Source organism: Bos javanicus, chromosome 9 (assembly GCF_032452875.1).
Source record: "Bos javanicus breed banteng chromosome 9, ARS-OSU_banteng_1.0, whole genome shotgun sequence".
Classification (NCBI taxonomy): domain Eukaryota; kingdom Metazoa; phylum Chordata; class Mammalia; order Artiodactyla; family Bovidae; genus Bos; species Bos javanicus.
Window position 1 is genome coordinate 89,425,802 of NC_083876.1, and position 17,475 is coordinate 89,443,276.

The 17,475-nt window shown below is 38.3% G+C and overlaps 1 protein-coding gene across 16 annotated transcripts in view; it reads right to left on the reverse strand.

Moving 5' to 3' along the window:
- Positions 1 to 17,475, reverse strand: part of SYNE1 (spectrin repeat containing nuclear envelope protein 1) — a 497,963-nt gene that overhangs the window by 281,720 nt on the left and 198,768 nt on the right. For all 16 annotated transcript variants that reach the window (XM_061428348.1, XM_061428354.1, XM_061428353.1 and 13 more), the window contains 10 exons: positions 17,168 to 17,395; positions 16,685 to 16,783; positions 14,665 to 14,852; positions 14,146 to 14,269; positions 11,778 to 11,944; positions 9,135 to 9,288; positions 6,341 to 6,969; positions 3,212 to 3,391; positions 1,035 to 1,185; positions 562 to 720 (listed from right to left, as the gene is read on the reverse strand). In XM_061428348.1, the coding sequence (XP_061284332.1) occupies positions 562 to 720; positions 1,035 to 1,185; positions 3,212 to 3,391; positions 6,341 to 6,969; positions 9,135 to 9,288; positions 11,778 to 11,944; positions 14,146 to 14,269; positions 14,665 to 14,852; positions 16,685 to 16,783; positions 17,168 to 17,395 (2,079 nt within the window). The remainder of the gene's footprint in view (positions 1 to 561; positions 721 to 1,034; positions 1,186 to 3,211; positions 3,392 to 6,340; positions 6,970 to 9,134; positions 9,289 to 11,777; positions 11,945 to 14,145; positions 14,270 to 14,664; positions 14,853 to 16,684; positions 16,784 to 17,167; positions 17,396 to 17,475) is intronic.

A 17,475-nucleotide genomic window follows, 5' to 3' on the forward strand; every position in this document is an offset into this window, starting at 1 on the left:
CAATCACAGTCTTATTACTTTTTTTATTATGGTTTAATATCCTGAAAGATGTTTATAAATTATTCTTCTATTTTATCCATGACCCCAGAGTGTGTAAAAGAAAAACAAAGTTATTAATATGTTATGATTGAAGCTATTATGTGAAATTCTAGAAAATCTGCCAATAAGTTTTAACAAAACAAATAAATTTTTAACGATGTATAAATTCTATGTAAACTATTTTCCTTTAGGGCATGATTTTGGATTTAGTATTAAAAGTTAACAATCAAAGTCACATTTCTAAATAATCCTTTGCCTAAAAAATGTGATTGCAAAATGTAAATATTTAAATTATTCATCTTCCCCCGGTAGCTCAGCAGTAAATGCAGGAACCCCGGCTTCAATCCCTGGGTTGGGAAGATCCTCTGGAGGAAGGCATGGCAACCCACTCCAGTATTCTTGCCTGGTGAATCCCATGGCCAGAGGAGCCTGGCGGGCTACAATGCATAGGGTCATAGAGCTGGACATGACTGAAATGACCACACACACAAACTATTCATAGAATCGAGGGGATGAGCTTACATCTAGCCATTTGTCCACTGTGCTTTCCATGTCTGTTTTCACCACGATGAAATCACCACTGTGAATTTTTTTCAGCTCAGACAGCAACTGTTTTCCTTTACTGGTAAAGTTATCCAAATCTTTCTGTTTATTACACATTTCATTCTTGGCAGCTTCATGCTGTGGACATAAATGTTTCCTTAGTTAATAAAACAGCCAGTAATAAGTCAAGAATTTAGAATCATTTGCCTTTAAGAAATTTAATTTGTGGTTGACCTTATGCAGAAACCAGTGATAATAATGAAAAAAATATATAATTTTCTCGAATTGCTAGGATCCTAGGATATAAGTACTCATAAAAAATAAAGGTTGAGTTTGTCAGCATGAATTAGCTATCTCTAAATATACTTTGAAGAGTTGAAAAGAGAATGCATTATGAGTAAAAAACAAATCTACTAAAAATTCTAAAAAATAAATATGTTATGAATTATTACCTTTGATAAAGCCCACTTAAGGTCTTCCTGATCTTTTACAGTAGTTCTGGTTGCAATCACATTGCTGGCATTTTCTAGGACTTTTGTTATGGCTGACTTCAAATTCTGATACTCTCTCATTAAATCAATAAGTCCACAGCATTGACCCTGGCTGTAATAATTAAGAAAATACATCATTTATTGTCACATATCAGTATTGAGAAGAGTTCCCTGTGATTGACCTGATACATAACTGTATAGCTGTATTCTGATAAGTGGTAGAATGAAGGGAAAACCATATTTTTACTGAACTGAGGCCAAAAGCATTCTGGTCAGTCTGACAACTCTAGTGTCCAAAATGTTCTCCACGAATGAAGAATCCACACAGCCATTAGCCATAGCCATTAAAACAAAGTCTGCTAAATTAAAAAAAGTTTTCTTCAAATGAACTTACTTACAAAACAGAAAGAAACTCACAGAAAACGAATTTAAGGTTGCTGGGGGAAGGGATAGTTAGGATGTTTGGGAAGGTCATGTACACGCTGCTATATTCAAAATCGATAACCAGCAAGGAACTCTACTATAGCACATGGGACTCTACTCGATGTTGTATGGCAGCCTGGATGGGAAGGGGTTTGGGGGAGAATGGATACATGTGTATGTACGGCTGAGTCCCTACACTGTTCACCTGAAACTATCACAACATTGTTAATCTGCTATGCCCCAGTACGAAATAAAAATATTTAGGTTTGAAAAAAGCTTATAGTCTAGTAAGGAACTCAGACATCAATAAAATAATTCCAAAAAGTAAAAAAAAATTTGCTAATTAAAAAAATTTTTTTCTAGGATTTAATTACTTCCTAGTTATATGTTGTAGGGAAGAAAACCCATCTGCCTCCCTGCGACAGAAAAAGACAAAACACAAAACAAAGAAAAAATACTTCTCAATAATTAAAGTTCACATGAGATTTTCTTTTCCATTTAAATTATGCAAATTTTCATTGACTATGAGTCCCCTGAGAATGGCTAAAATATGAAATAGTTTTTGTTTAAAAGACTAAAATGCCTTTGAGCAAACAATTTTTCATCTAGGTATGTTTCCAAAGAAAAAGGTGTGCACTAAGATTTGGGTTCAATTCTATTCTTTAAACCATTATTTATAATAGAAGAAAAATTAGAAATAACCCCAAAGTTAAAAATGGGCCAATAACTGAATAAATTGTGATACATTCTTGTAATTGAATACCATGCAACCTCTACCAAATCACAATTTAGAGAATGTTTAATAACACAGAATAAAGTTTGTGCAGCAGGATTATATTTTTTAAAGTCTACATTAATAGTCTACAGTATAATAAAAAATTAGGTACACATAAAAAATAAACATTTACAGATGCTTTTGTAGTAATTCAAACTGGGAAGATCCTAAATATCTATCAACTGGTGAAAAAATCAACTTCAGTACACTTAGTAAATGGAATATCATTCAGCTGTTAAAAAAAAGAATGCACTTTATGGATACACATCACAATGTACTTGTGCTAAGTAAAAGAAGGTATTTAACCAAGTGTAGTAAAAACTGATGTACACACGAAAAGTGAGCATGAGTGTTTAGAGATGCTTTATTTATAATCATTCAAACTGGAAAGAATCCATTTATGTGTGATTCTAAGAAAGAAGACACTACAGAGACAGAAATCTGATCAACAGTTGCCAGGGGTTGGAAGTGAGGAAGGGATTGATTACAATGAGACATGTGGGCATATTTCAGGTGTTGTAACTCCTACCATTTGATAGTTGTGATATTTATACAACTATATGAGTTTGTTAAACTCCTGTAGTTTAAGGGTATACACTTAGGGTGAATTTTACTGTATGTAAATCATACCTCAATTATAAACAAATATAACAAAACAAAAAAAAAAAATCAGTGGTTAAGACTCTCCTACTGGTACCCTGTAAATGTTGACGATTCTTATTTCCAAGTATCGAATTTCACATGTAATTGCTGTCTCAAGAAAATGTCCTCAATAAAATTCTGTAGGACTAAATTTTTAATGTTATTAAAGAGACAGCAAATACCTAAGATGGCAAAAGATATTAAACTCTTGATCAGACCAACTCAAATCAATGGGCAGTGGCCCAATCACAAAATAAATAGGAAGTTAGAAATAAAAACTGAGAAGTTTTTTACTTACTTTTCATGAATTAGTTTTTTGGTATCATTCCAGGTGACCTCTAAGCGGTTTATCTCCTTGTCAACCTCAGGTGCAAAGGCTACGTCTTTCTGAGCAATTTGCTTAGCTTTATCTTTCAACCAACATAATTCATGCTCATGAGAATTCAATTCATCTTCTAACTGATTGAAGACTCTCAACCTGCAAATTAAAATGTTATTTTACTATTAGTTTACTACAAGTGTTGAACTACTATTTCCTTTCTTTAAATAAGGGCTTCCCTGGTGACTCAGACAGCAAAGAATCCGCTTGCAGTGCGGGAGACCTGGGTTTGATCCCTGGGTTGGGAAGATCCCCTGGAGAAGGGATAGGCTACCCACTCCAGCGTTCTGGTCTAGAGAATTCCAAGGACAGAGGAGCCTCGCAGGCTAAGTCCATGGAGTTACAAAGAGTCGGACACAACTGAGTGACTTTCACTTCCATAAATAAAGCATGCATATCAATAGCTAGAAAAGCTTTTAACACAGCAATTTATGTATATCAATGAATAAAGATGCTTTTACAGTTAATTTTGCATAATTCAGACTTTAACTTAGAAAACATTTGAAGTCATTTTTACCATTGACCTTCAAACTTCTATTAAGTTTGTATTCATTTTCTATTTTCTTTTAATGATATAAGAATTTCAAGACCAGGGCCAACATTTGAAGTAAAGTAGTTGAGTACTTATCACAAGGTCATTGGTAAGAAATTCTTCCATGCTGTGAGGTTTGATTCATATTAAAGTAATATTTAAAAATCACAGTCATTTCACTCAAAATAAAAATAAGTTTTACTGAGCTCTACAATAAGTATGTTTTTAAAACTTTACCTATTTTTTTTTTTTAAGATTACAACTAGAAAGGGTTTTTTGGGTCCTTAATATTTGAGTATTTGTAAACAGTGGCCACATAGAGGCAGCCATTGACTCTTTTAATTTTTGCAGTTTGGTATAGAGATGATTGTGTGCATTATCCCATTTAATTCCCCAAAGTGGCTGCTGCTGCTGCTAAGTCGCTTCAGTCGTGTCCGACTCTGTGCGACCCCATAGATGGCAGCCCACCAGGCTCCCCCGTCCCTGGGATTCTCCAGGCAAGAACACTGGAGCGGGTTGCCATTTCCTTCTCCAATGCAGGAAAGTGAAAAGTGAAAGTGAAGTTGCTCAGTCGTGTCGGACTCTTAGCGACCTCATGGACTGCAGCCTACCAGCCTCCTCCATCCATGGGATTTTCCAGGCAAGAGTACTGGAGTGGGGTGAACAAAGTGGCTAGGAACAGGTATTATCGATAGTTCCATTTCATAAGACAGCCAATTTGTTCAAGGTCACCCAGTAATACCTAGGCATGGTATGACTGGTATTTAAAAAATGATCTAGTCCAGGCAACATTTTCCGTAGCCTCTGTACAACTTCAGTGAGTTTAGCATTGTGTGTACTGAAGTGGCCCTTGAAACCAACCCAGGGCAACTTGAGCAATTTTAGGATCTCCTGGTCAGCTTGGCCTGAGCAGGCTAGAGCGGGCCATACAGCACCAATCCTATTGCACATTTCCTGGGTGAATTCTTTGCTCCTTTGTCACACATGGCTCTTCCTTCTATCCCTACTCTGGAGGCCATTTTTCCTTTCCAAATCTTATTTCCTTTTGTAAATTTGTTGTTAAACTAGTCAGATAGCTTATTGCCCATGAGGAATACAACCTCAGTAGTCATTATCACCTAACCAATGCCTTTAGCTTAATGTTTGATTCTGGTTAAAAGGAAGCAAATGGCAATGATCTTGACAGGGTCAATCGAATCCTCATCAATTATGGATGTCTTGGTATGACTCATCCCTGCTGTTTATTTGCCCCCTGAAAAAATGGAAGAGAAAGTGATGCTGAGACGAGTGGGGAGAAGTTCTAGTAAGAAGGGAAAATAGGATTGCAAGGAAGCCTACAGTAAAATATTACTTAGAAAATTTACTATAAAAAATACCTTTGACCTCTTAGCTTCTCTATTAAACTTTCCTGACAAAACAACCAGCTTTGCTTAAATCTACTTCTCTGCCTTCTCCATACTTATAAGCAAACTGTTAAAAGTAGTTGGGGAGAACCACTCTGCCAGGCTGATTGGTTCCACTTTAAGTGAACGAATATAAATCTCAAATGGCAGCGTATCACTTACCAAGTGCCAGAGGCTTCCTCTCCATTTCTTGCTGCATTTTCTACCCACAGTTTCCTCTCACTCACTGTCAACCAACGAATTCACTCCAGTACTTTCTCATAGGCTAGAAGCCACTGGGAAAAATTCCCTCGTATTTTACCACCAAAATACAAATCCACTTCACTTCCTTTCTCCTCAGCTTGTCATTCTTGCTAAAGAAGATGGGTCACTTCTTCTATCAGCTAAAAACTGCTTAAAAATAGATAATATGATCAATATACTCTGTTGTAAATAAGATCTCAAAATGGCTTATATATAGCTCTTGCTGCTGCTGCTCCTGTCACTTCAGTCGTGTCCAACTCTGTGCGACCCCATAGACGGCAGTCCACCAGGCTCCCCCGTCCCTGGGATTCTCCAGGCAAGAACACTGGAGTGGGTTGCCATTTTAGGAAAGTCTTTAAGGAAAACAAAGACATTTTAGTACTTCTTAAGTGCTAAAATAGTCATTAATTTTATCCTACGGTGGCTAAGCCAGTAAAGAATCCGCATGCGAATCAAGAGACCTGGGTTCGATCCCTGGGTTGGGAAGATCCTCTGGAGAAGGGAACGGCTACCCACTCCAGTATTCTTGCCTGAAAAATTCCATGGACAGAGAAGCCTGTCAGGCTATAGTCCAGGGGGTTGCAAAGAGTCAGACACGACTGAGCGACTTTCATTCACTCATTCACATATATACAAGCCCTGTGGCATGTGGGAATCTTAGTTCCCTGATCAGGGATCAAATCTGTGTCCCCTGCAGTGGAAGTGTGGAGTCTTAACCACTGGACCACCAGGGAAGTCCCCTCAAAATATTTTAAAAACAAGTAACTAAACATAGTACTATTACAGTTTTGCACAAGATTTAATTCCAGAACAAACGAAAAGCAAAGGAATTAACTCTTGGCGATCGACTTCCAGGCAGTTGCCATTCACCTCTGTTGAAGTGCTTGTCGGGTTAGATCTTTCAGCCTCTCTTTGTCAGTCCTTTCTTCAATGTCCTCGATGCTTTTCAGCAGCTCCTCTTTCTGATCTCGGAAGGCCTTCTTCAATACTGCCAGGGCATCTGCCTCACTCTGCTTGGTTCCCAGAAGGTTCTGGATCCTCTCTAATTCCACGCTGAGGTGATCTGAGGTGGCTCTGCAGGATGTTCTCTGCTCAGAACCTCCACTTTTGAGATGGTACTGGGCTTTGGTAAGAAGGCCGTCGAGACTGATGGCAGCAGATTCTAGTGTTTTCACATTTCGAATAGCATCGTTTAGGTCTCTTTCTAATAAGTCAGACTGTTTCTTATTCATACTGTGGGTTGATTCCACTGTTTGCCTCAGTTGGTGGAGACTCTCTGACAGAGAGGCGTGGCTCTGTAGGAATTCGGCCAGCTGGGACAGGGCATGCTGCCGCCTCTCCACGACCTGGCTGGCCTCCTCAAACAGCTGCAAGCAGTCCTCCGCCTTGCCCTGGAGAAGATGAAGGTCCTCGGCACGGCCCAGGGCTCCCAGCTTTGCCAGGTGACCCTGCAGACTCTGCAGTTCTCCCTTTTTGCTCTCTACTTCCGCCGCGTGGTCCTGAAAGAGCAGAGAGAGTTAGTAATTTCCCAGATGCAGTGTGCTTGACTCATACAGATACAAATTTGTGATGTCAAGATACATTTTAAATGCAACGGATGGCACAGTACTTAAAGGTCAACTACGGTGAATCTTGTAGAAACATTCTTAAAATTTCTCCTGTTTTGTTTATCTATATATTTCACATAAAACACAACTCTCATTTGGAAATAATTCATTCCACAGAAAATAATTACTCCATGGATAGAAACAGTTAGAAGGAATTATATATGGATTTCCCAGGTAGTTCAGTGGTAAAGAATCTGCCTGTCAATGCAGGAGTCATGGGTTCAATCCCAGAGTAGGGAAGATCCCCTGGAGAAGGAAATGTCAAACCTCTCCAGTATTCTTGCCTGGGAAATACCATGAACAGAGGAGCCTGGTGGGCTACAGTCCATGGGGGTCACAAAAAAGTCCTACATGACTTAGCGACTAAACAACAACAAATATATATGTGTGTGCATATAAATACATCATACATATATACTTTTAAAATCATCCAAATTTTCAATTTTTTTTTAAACTATATGTGCACGCTGCATGCTAAGTCATTTCAGCTGTATCTGACTCTTTGCGACCCCATGGACTGTAGCCTGCCAGATTTCTCTGTCCATGGGATTCTTCAGACAAGAATACTGGAGTGGGTGCCATGCCCTCTTCCATGGGGTCTTCCTGACCCAGGGATTGAACCCACGCCTTTTAGGTCTCCTGCATTGGCAAGTGGGTTCTTTACCACTGTCACCACCTGGGAAGCTATTTACCTATACATATATGCAGAATATAACTAAAATATTTACAGAATTAGCTCTACTTTAGAACTAATTCATTAGATTTTATTTAGAATTACTAATTTATGGAATTACCTCTATGATCTATGATTCATATTATATTAAGTTGGCCAAAAAGTTCATTCAGGTTTTTTCATAATGAACTTTTTGGCCAACACTTTAAATTTACATTTTATATATTATAATAATTCACTTATATGCAAATTATAATGTTTATGTATTAGAGCTAAGCTCTATTATATATAACACATATATTTACATTTTACATATAATAGTAATATACTTATATACAAATTATAGTATTTATAATTATAATAAAAGCTAATATCAACAATTTATAGGGAAGGAGTATAGGAATAGATGAACATTAAGGCCTGTTCTCCTTAGCTTGACTACTAAACTTTCGAGGGCTTTTTTGAGCATTTACACTAGAAAATGTACAAATTCCCTCTCTGCCCCTTTGTGAGATAAATATTTTTAAAGCCTCTGGCCAATTTTTCAACTCAGAATATCTTTCTCAGGGACTGGGGGAGCCATTTCTTTGAAATGTAAATCATTGAGGAAGATAGCACCCCTGTCTTGTAACAGGAAGGTAAGATAAAGTACTTTTCCTTCGGGTAAAACCAATTAGCAAACCCACCATAGAGTTGCTGCTGCTGCCGCTGCTGCTAAGTCGCTCAGTCGTGTCTGACTCTGTGCGACCCCACAGACGGCAGCCCACCAGGCTCCCCTGTCCCTGGGATTCTCCAGGCAAGAATACTGGAGTGGGGTGCCATTGCCTTCTCCGACCATAGAGTTAGCACTCAACAAATATTAAATGTTTTATTACTAAATGTTGTTATAAACTTATTGTATAGCTTATATCCAACTATCCCAATGCTCGATGGTCAGAATCTTATTAAATATTTTATTTTTTGATGCCTCAACAGCTGTTTTACATGGAAAATAAATCATGAATTTTAAATAACTTTCAAGCTAAAGGGTAATTCAGAAAAACTCTATCATTAAAGCATCAGAATTCAGTATTAATTTTCAGGACTGTAACAAAGCAAAGTAGAAGCTTAAAAATGAACATTCTCATATCATTCACTCTAGAAATCATTTGCTCTACTTTGAAGGAGCAGTCTCTTAAGGTGGTTGCCTATTTTATCTGAAGTGGCTTTACGTGTTTAATTTGTCTGCATAACATGTTGCCTGGGACCATATACTCAATTATTAAAACATTTGCATATTAATAAGAAGCTAAATTGTTGCCAGTGTTCTTTAATGTTACATCCCTTTATAATTCAAGAACTCTATTTTATGAATAAATTCTTCTTCAATCTTAACAAACTTTACCTTGTGCCGTGTAAGAGCTGCTTGATGGTCCATTATGCTTATCTCAGAAGTAGTTTGTAATTCACTGAGGAACAGCTTAATCCAGACAGAAAAGGAAAGCAGCAGTTCATCAAATTGCTGGTGTTCGGCGACCACAGACTGAAGGAAGTTAATCCTATGTACAGAAAAGTGTTAATGTTAAAATGCCCCGCATCTGGACAGAAAAAATTAATGACATGTTTCTAATCAAGGGCAAAAGCAATGCTGTCATACATGGCCAGACCAGAACTCTTGACGTTTTCTACTTCTCAAGCCCCATTTCTCTCCCAATTTTCCCCATCTCAGTTGACGTCCTCACCATCCACCCGGATGATTCTACGGGTCAGTCTTCATCCCCTTGTCTTTACCACCACGTCTGATCTGTGTTGATCTTGCCAGCACCCCGTCACGGTATGTTCTGTGCTCTTCTCTCCATTTCTACACCCTGGCCTAAATCTCTTCATCTCTTGCCTCTACCAGCCTCCCACACCAGCGTCCTTCCTGCCACCATGGCCTCCCTACTATCCACTTTGTAGGTAACAACCAGAAATTATCTTAATATAATCAGAACATCCCTGCCAAGCTTAAACATGGGGGCAATTTCCTGTTGCATACAAGAAGGCAAAACTCCAAGGCTCCTTACTGTGGTCTGCAAGGGATCCCAGGTAATCAACTTCTCTGACCTCATGTGATACAGCACTGCCCCATGCTTCACTCACCTCTGTTTCCTCAGTATCCCAGCTCATTACTGTCTAAGAGCCTCTGCCCTTTTTTGCTCCCTCTGCCTGTACGCTTTGTCCCCAAAGTACCGCGAACATGCTTTGTACATAGTATTCAGATCTTAATCTGATGTCAAGTCCCCTGAGAGGCTTTGCTTGGCCACCCAATCTACAGCCCCTCCCATGTCATCCTATTTTGTTGTCTTCATATTACTGAACACCACTTGAAATGGTCTTGTTCATTCTTTTGATTAATGATCTATTTATCTTCCCCCTCACCCAATAAGACATAGGTCTTGCTTTGCTTACTGCTATAAACTCAGTACCTAGAAAAGTACCTGGGATAGGATCAGGGATCAATCATTGCTTGTGTAATGAATGAATTAGGTCAACAAACAATAGGCGATCTGACTTCAGAGCCCAAGGCTGGCATTAAGGATAACCTTAGGACTTCCATAATGGTACAGTGGATAAGAATTTGCCTGCCAATGCAGGGGACATGCTTTTGATCCCTGGTCCGAGATAATTCCATCTGCTGTGAAGCAACTAAATCTGTGCACCACAATTAACTGAGCCTGAGCTCAAGAGCCCAAGAGCCACAATAAGAGAAGCCACCGCAATGAGAAGACTGCACATGGCATCTAGAGAGTAGCCCCAGCTCACTGCAACTAGAGAAAAGCCTTCATGCAGCAAAGAACACCCAGCACAACCAAGATTAGGCAATTAACTAATATTAAAAAAGAATAACACTTTAATAAAATACACTTGTTATGATGGCTCATATCCAAAGTTCAACTCTTTAAATAGACTTTCATGCTTTAATCCTTACAAAATCTTCTACATGTTATCTTTACATGCATAGAGTATATTTTGAATGCTTTCATACATTTGTATCATTTGTAAAATCCTTTTACTTTTCTTCTGGGAGGGCTGGGGAGGGCAGATCCTCCTCTATTTTGTAGAAAGTTACTCATCTTTCAAGAGTTTGGCACCAAAAACCTTCTGTCAGCCTTTCATGAACCCATTCAAATGTCCTTTCTCTTGGCTTCTGTAATATCCTGTGCTTCCCTCCCATTGGGTTTCTTGTTATTCCCACGCTGATCTATAATACTTGCCCTCAGGTTTTACTGATTTTTATGGTTTCAGTGTCTGATAGGTTGTCTCATACTCAACAGGTATGCAATAAACATTTGCTAACTGAATATATGAATGAATAGACAACAGAACAAATACAAGCTCCACAGAGTTAAAGAGCGGAACTCTGTTTACATTGCTAACCTCAGCACATGGAAGAGTGTGCTACTCATTAAAACTCAGTAAATATTTGCTGAAAAAATAAATTAAAAATTGACTAAAAAGGTTAACTGCTTTTTTCCACATTACATGGGTAATCAATACCAATTTAAGACAAAAAATTGTTTTTTGGCATATTAGAAATATGTAGATGTCAACTGTTAACCATCCAGTCAGTTAAGATTTAATCCATGTTGTCTCCTTTTAATATGATAATAATAATTTTCCTGTTCTCTATAATACTGGAATGGAATGGGAAAAATACATATCCTCTGTTGAGAAATATCATGTGAGGTAAAATTTTATTTACCATTTTTTTCCTATATATATAAACAACTTGAGCAATAATAATTAAAACATGAGTAATCCTACTCTCTTTAATATCGTTCAACTAATTTGATCATTTGCCTTGATTGCAAGACTAAAATTTTGAATTGAGGGTCATCTGAAATACTAGTTTTAAGCACTTTGATTTATAAATTATGATTAGTTTTCTTCTCTTTATGCTCAAATAATGGGGTTAAGTAAAAGTAAACAAAACTAAGCTTTCTTAATTTATATGCTCACTGTTTTAAAAAAATGAGCAATACTAGAAGTTTGTTTGAACCCCAACCTTTTGCTAATTATCTGGGGCAAATCTCTCCATCTCTCATCCAACTGGTCCAATTGTAGTTTCATCATTTTCACATCATCTTTGGAGGCCACTGAGAAGAGGGATTCCTTTAGCTGCAATAGGTTGCTATAGATGGAAGCCTGGGACACAACTTCATTTTGCAGCACCTGAGAAAAAAAGAATGGATTACAGATTTCATCCTAACAAGACTGACCAGGAAGGACCACATGACACAGGTAGTTGTCGTCCAAAGGCTTTGTGTTCTTGAAAAATGGAGGTCATTAGGACCAGGCTAAGAAGAGTTTTTATCCCTTGATTTAGAATTGGATCCACTTAACCTCTAATGCAAGGCTTCCCAGGTAGCTCAGGGGTAAAGAATCTATGTGCCAATGCAGGAGACACCAGAGACAAGGGTTCGATCCCCGGGTTGGGAAAAATCCCTTGGAGAAGGATATGGCAACCTACTCCAGCATTCTTGCCTGGAAAATCCCATGGACAGAGGACTACAGTCCATGGGGCCCCAAAGAATCGGACGTGACTCAGCTACTGAGGACACAGCACAACCTCTAATGCAATGTTAAAAATGCTTCTGAAACCCAAATTAGTTTTCCAACAGTCTGAGTTATATTAAGTTAGGCAAATTTAGAAGCTGTAGAATTTCTTTCAGAATAAAGAAACTGAGTAGGTGAAAAGAATCAAAGAATAACTACTGCTGAGGAGAAACAATGCATATCTAACAGTGACAGAGGTGCAAGTCTAGGAACTGGGAACACGGTGAGTCTCTGGGTTTAGAGATGACATTAGGCCAAAGCAGGGAGCTTAAAGGCTCTTCATTTTATTTTCATACAACAGAACAGGAGGCACTATATGGACAGCTGTAGCGTGGCACACAGATGATGCTCTTTCTGCTTTGTAGGGAGGTCACATGTGCGATAAAAGAAAAATTGCTAAAGGTATCAGAGGAAGGACTGTCTACAGAAGCCAGGAAAGATAATAAAGCAGAATCTGAGTAAGTTGAAGGACATGAGGCCAGGAGGTTGGAATGTACAAGGAAGGTTCAGACTGGGGCAGGGAGCAGCTTAGTTGACACAGTTCCTGTATGTGGGCCTGCAGCCCCTTTTGTAGGTCTTTAACTTGAATAGACCTGTTTTCCATTTAGAGACACGTAAGAATACTTTTTGATATGGGCAGATAATTTTATGAACAGGAGCAATGACTTTCCCTCTTAGATTTCCCCACACTCTAATTGTAAGAAGATAAACACCAGATTGTGGATTGTGGATTACCCAGACAGGACAGTCACCAGAGACTTCTGAACAGGGACTTTTGGAGAGATTAGTACAGAACTACTGCCTGCATTAATAAACTGAGTTTAATAAACTAGAAAGGCAAGAGAACCAAGAGCATGGGAAACCCTCAAAGTCAAAGTAGGAGAACATCTGAAGTTGGGGGAATAGGACCAGAAGCTACAGACGTGCACTGATGGAATTTTTAGAGGAGAAATTACGAAAAGTAAAAGAATCCATTTTCCTCTTAAGTGTTTTATAAAAGGGGAAGGGAGAAAGTTGGGGTGCAAATCTGTTACACAATAAATCTCTTTGTTGAAGCAATTTTGCTTGTTGAATTTTCTGGCACAGATAGCATCACTTAAAGCAAGTTATTAATCTCCAGAAATCAGTAGCATTGTCTGTAGTTTCCATAATACTGAGAGATTCTTTAAAGTTTAAAAAGTTGGCTTCTTAAAAGATGTAATAAGCTAGAATTCTTTGTCTTTCTATTTCCTGTACTTTGGTTATTCACTTTTTGGTGTCTTGCTTGAAAATAATCACTACTGTGACTTCTTTCTACATTGTATTACTTCTCTCTCTCTCTTTTTTTTAAACTTATCCCAAATTTATACAAATACAAAAGTATAAAGAATATAGCTATTATCCAACTTCAAAAACTATTCACTGAGGGATTTCCCTGGTTAGGACTCTGTGTTTCCATTGCAGGGGGCATGAGTTTGATCCCTGTCTGGGGAATTAAGATCCCACATGCAGTTCAGTGCAGCCAAAAAAAAATTACTCACTGAGAATCAACTTTGTTTCATCTATGTTTCCACCCACTTCTCCTTCAACTGCCCTGCCAGATAATTTATATTCAAGTGCCAGACATTATGCTACAGGATTTTCTATTATACTGTGGAAATTGGTCATCACAAAGTTCACCATGACTTTGTCTTTCAGGTCAGGGCTGTTCTTCTCTTCAGGATCACGAAATAAAAACAAGAAGCTAAGTTGGAGACAGGGTTTGGTTCTTGATTTTGTTTTTACAATGCCACCATGACAAACAGCATTTCATTCTCCTCACACTTCCTTGAACTTGCCTGTATTGACTGAAGTTCACTCTCCACCTTGACTCTGTCTGCAGAAATGTCGGCTTCTGGTGAACTGGCTATAGCTTCACACCGCTCTAACCAAGTCAAAAAGGTTGACAGTTCTTTCTCTAACCTATGGAAAGTGGAGATAAGAAACAAAGTCTTGCGAAATTATCATACTTGAAAACTAAACCTTTCTGAAGTCGGGGAGTTCAGTAACTATGATAAATACCACAGTGTTGGTTGATTTTTTCTGGGTGTGAAAGTCCAAAAACCCCTCCTTTTGTATTTGCGTATGAACTTGCTCATGTGCTTATATCTGTGCTGTGTGTAAAGACAGACATGCATCCTTTCCACAACTAGGGGACTTCATCTTATAATGAAGATCGGTGTCTTCCCATGGTAGGCACATGAGTTGAGGAGTTTTACGTGTGGGATGATTGCCTTCATCCCTCAAAGTTCAGAATTTTCCACTAAAGAGTAGCTATTGATACCCTGGCTGCCAACGGGAGAAGGAAGGCTGCTCACCTCTGCCAGCGGGCCAGCAGCTTCTCCAGCTCTGTCTGTCTCTCCTTTGCCCGACCCAGCAAACCCTCATAGCTCCGTTGCACGGTTGCAGCCTCCTGAATGGAGGCGTCTCTGTTGGATACCTTCCGAGCGCTGGCTGACAGGGCAGCCACCGTGCTGGTCAGCGATTCCAGGGCCTGACAGAGATCCTGACGCGAGGGCGAAAGAGTGCAATAAAGTCCCAGCATCAAGGAAGGAGACCCATATTTTCCCTTGAGACCAGTTATCACCAAACATTTCCCCAATGTCACAATAAACAGTTGTGGTACTAAAAAATGTCTCTGTGTGTGATTTACAGCAAGACAGAGTGACAATTACTTCATAAATGCAGAAGTCAAAGATGAGATTGGAAACTATTCCCCAAATAAGAAATTGTCCCTGTCTATTGGGATAATTTTAACTTTCCCTTAAGGATTTAGGTAATATGTGAAAATTGTTATTCATGATACAGCACAAGTATTTAAAAACACTATTCCTGCTTTACTAAGAGGTACATGCAACATGCTGTGATTTTCTTTAAAAATATCTATGGGAAGTTATGACTGACATAGCTGACGTCAAGAATCCATGATAACAACAATTAAGGTAACTGAGAATGTGGCAGATGTGTTATGCACATTACGTACATTAACTCATTTACTCTTCAGAAGAACCCTAAGAGGTATGCCCTTTCATTAGCCCCATTTTATAGGTCAAAACGTCAAGACAGAGAAAAACAACTTGGTTTAGGAAATCCAAATGGTTAAAAAAAAAAAAATGCATTATTCTCTCTGGTACTCCAACTGTTAATTTAGTTATCTATTAAAACAATTCCATCAAATCCGATTTTCCTACTTTTCCTCATTTGGGGGTTATTTCTTAAGAAATTGTATAAGTAACAAAATAATGTACTTCTTACCATAAAAATTCAAATGATATAAATTCCACTTGCCATTCCAGCTGTGTTTTTGTCAACTGTTTGTTATTACTGCATCCCCTTCTCTGCGTTTACATATATGTTTTCATGCATGCACACATGATGAGGACTGTATGTATACATATATGTGCTACACATACATACACACATATATATATTTGTTGGACATGAATTTGAGCAAAGTCTGGGAGACAGTGAAGGACAGAAGAGCCTGGGGTGCTGCAGTCCATGAGGTCACAGTCAGACGTACTTAGCGACTGAACAACAGCAGCATATTTTTTGTGTTAACGAGCACGCTTCTTTCGAGTATTTCTTTGCCATGTTCCCTTGCTTTGCTCCTTCCACTAAATTCTGCCAGAAGCATCTGTTGCTTTGCGACATATCTCACAGTGGGGGGCTTCCCCGGTGGCTCAGACCATAAAGAATCTGCCTGCAATGCAGGAGACCTGGGTTTGATCCCTGGGTCGGGAAGATTCCCCTGGAGAAGGAAATGGCAACCCACTCCAGTATTCTTGCCTGGGAAATCCCATGAATGGAGGAGCCTGGGAGGCTATAGCCTGTGGGGTTGCAAAGAGTCAGACATGACTGAGCGACTTCACTTTCACAGTGATTACCAGTTCAGGGACCAGACCAAAAAAGCTAGCCATTGAGGAAAAGATCAGTGAGTACATAGTCTTTGCATATCTGAGTGTATTGGGTTAAAATCTGAAATCTGCTATGCAAATATATGCATATTTTTCTGTACATTTCATTTTTTATAATGTTGGCAAAAGGTAACAGGATTTATTAAAGCTATGAATCTGAAAAAGTTACATGTTTTAATTATGAGAAAAATATATCTTAAATGACTACTTTTTAACAAACATTTTTAATGAAAACTTATTTGTATAGTTATATTTCTTGTAGTATATGAAGTGAATATATTTGATCATATTATTTCTCAAGTAATATACAATTTTTTTTCCAATTTAACTGTCATAGAAATATTTACTGTTTTCTTTTCAAACAGGAATCATCACATTTCTGAGCAGACAAATAAGAAGAAATGTTGAAACATGCTATTACCATATGTTCTTGGAGAACTTTGTATGTTTCTGTAGCTGAAGAACATATTTTAACTGGATCAGCAAGTTTATCTTCAAATTCAGACACAGACTGCTGGATCTAAAACATTGGTAAAATATGAAAATATGGTGGGTAAGACATACTTCAAGGCAGAAAAGGTTGCTGGGGAAACAGCATGCTTATCTTTTTGAGATAACTTTCAATGTGATGATAAAATAAATTAAAAAAAAAAAACCCAAATCAATGTATCCCACTATATGAAAGAAATCTAATTAAGCCATAAGATCTTTCTGAACACAATATATAATGACATTTTTATATTCTCCCCAGAAAGGTTACATACAAATTATACACTCAAGCATCACTGACAACTTGGTAAGGAACTGGCAAATTGTGTCTTTTTCCCTCATTCCATTATTTCTGGGTGATTTATAAAATGCAATGTGAAATAGGTAACTTTAGCATGCATGGGCCAATTCTTACCTTTTTAAGATTCTCTTCAAACTTCTGCTGCTGAGATAAATGTCCCAGGATTATTCCTTGCAGACTCTGTGCATGCTCTCGGAGCTCTTCCCAGTATCTTCTTATTTGTGTTAACTTGGCTTTGATGCGAGCAGATTCTCCAGTGGTAACAAACTGAGCAAAAGACTGAGCTTCTTCTTCTAGTCCTGTAATGCTGCTGATCTTACTTTCTATTTCCTTAATCATGACCTAATATTTAAAACAAGAAAAATGACAAGGTAGGCTGAGCAAGCTTGCCTTCCTGAAATGATACAATCATCTGCAGAGAG